General features: G+C 75.6%; 1 protein-coding gene across 1 annotated transcript in view; it reads right to left on the bottom strand.

Moving 5' to 3' along the window:
* The window catches only part of LOC119594360 (protein O-linked-mannose beta-1,2-N-acetylglucosaminyltransferase 1-like), a gene marked incomplete in the record, with an annotated part of 135,567 nt that overhangs the window by 20,507 nt on the left and 114,798 nt on the right, over window positions 1-262 (bottom strand). The window contains 1 exon segment of the mRNA XM_037943416.1: window positions 8-252. Coding sequence (XP_037799344.1) covers window positions 8-184 — 177 coding nt within the window.

Below are 262 nucleotides of genomic sequence, written 5' to 3'. Positions count from 1 at the left end.
GACCCACCTGCAGGAGCTTGGCCAGGCGGCGCCCGCGGGGGAGGAGGGGGAGGTGGCGGTGGTAGCTCCCGAGCCCGCCCGCGCTGCTGCTCGAAGAGCCGCCCACGCCCACGCCCATGCGCCTCAGGGAGGAGCGTCGGGGCACGAAGGGCGGCGCCCGCGGGTTGGGGCGCCAGCTGTCCATGGCGGCCGCCTTGACGTCGTCTCTGCTGCCTCACGCCCTCGTCACGCCCGGGAGGTCGGCACGCCCATCTGTAGGAGG

Source organism: Penaeus monodon, chromosome 33 (genome assembly GCF_015228065.2).
Source record: "Penaeus monodon isolate SGIC_2016 chromosome 33, NSTDA_Pmon_1, whole genome shotgun sequence".
NCBI lineage: Eukaryota > Metazoa > Arthropoda > Malacostraca > Decapoda > Penaeidae > Penaeus > Penaeus monodon.
This window is presented reverse-complemented; position numbering and strand designations above follow the sequence as displayed.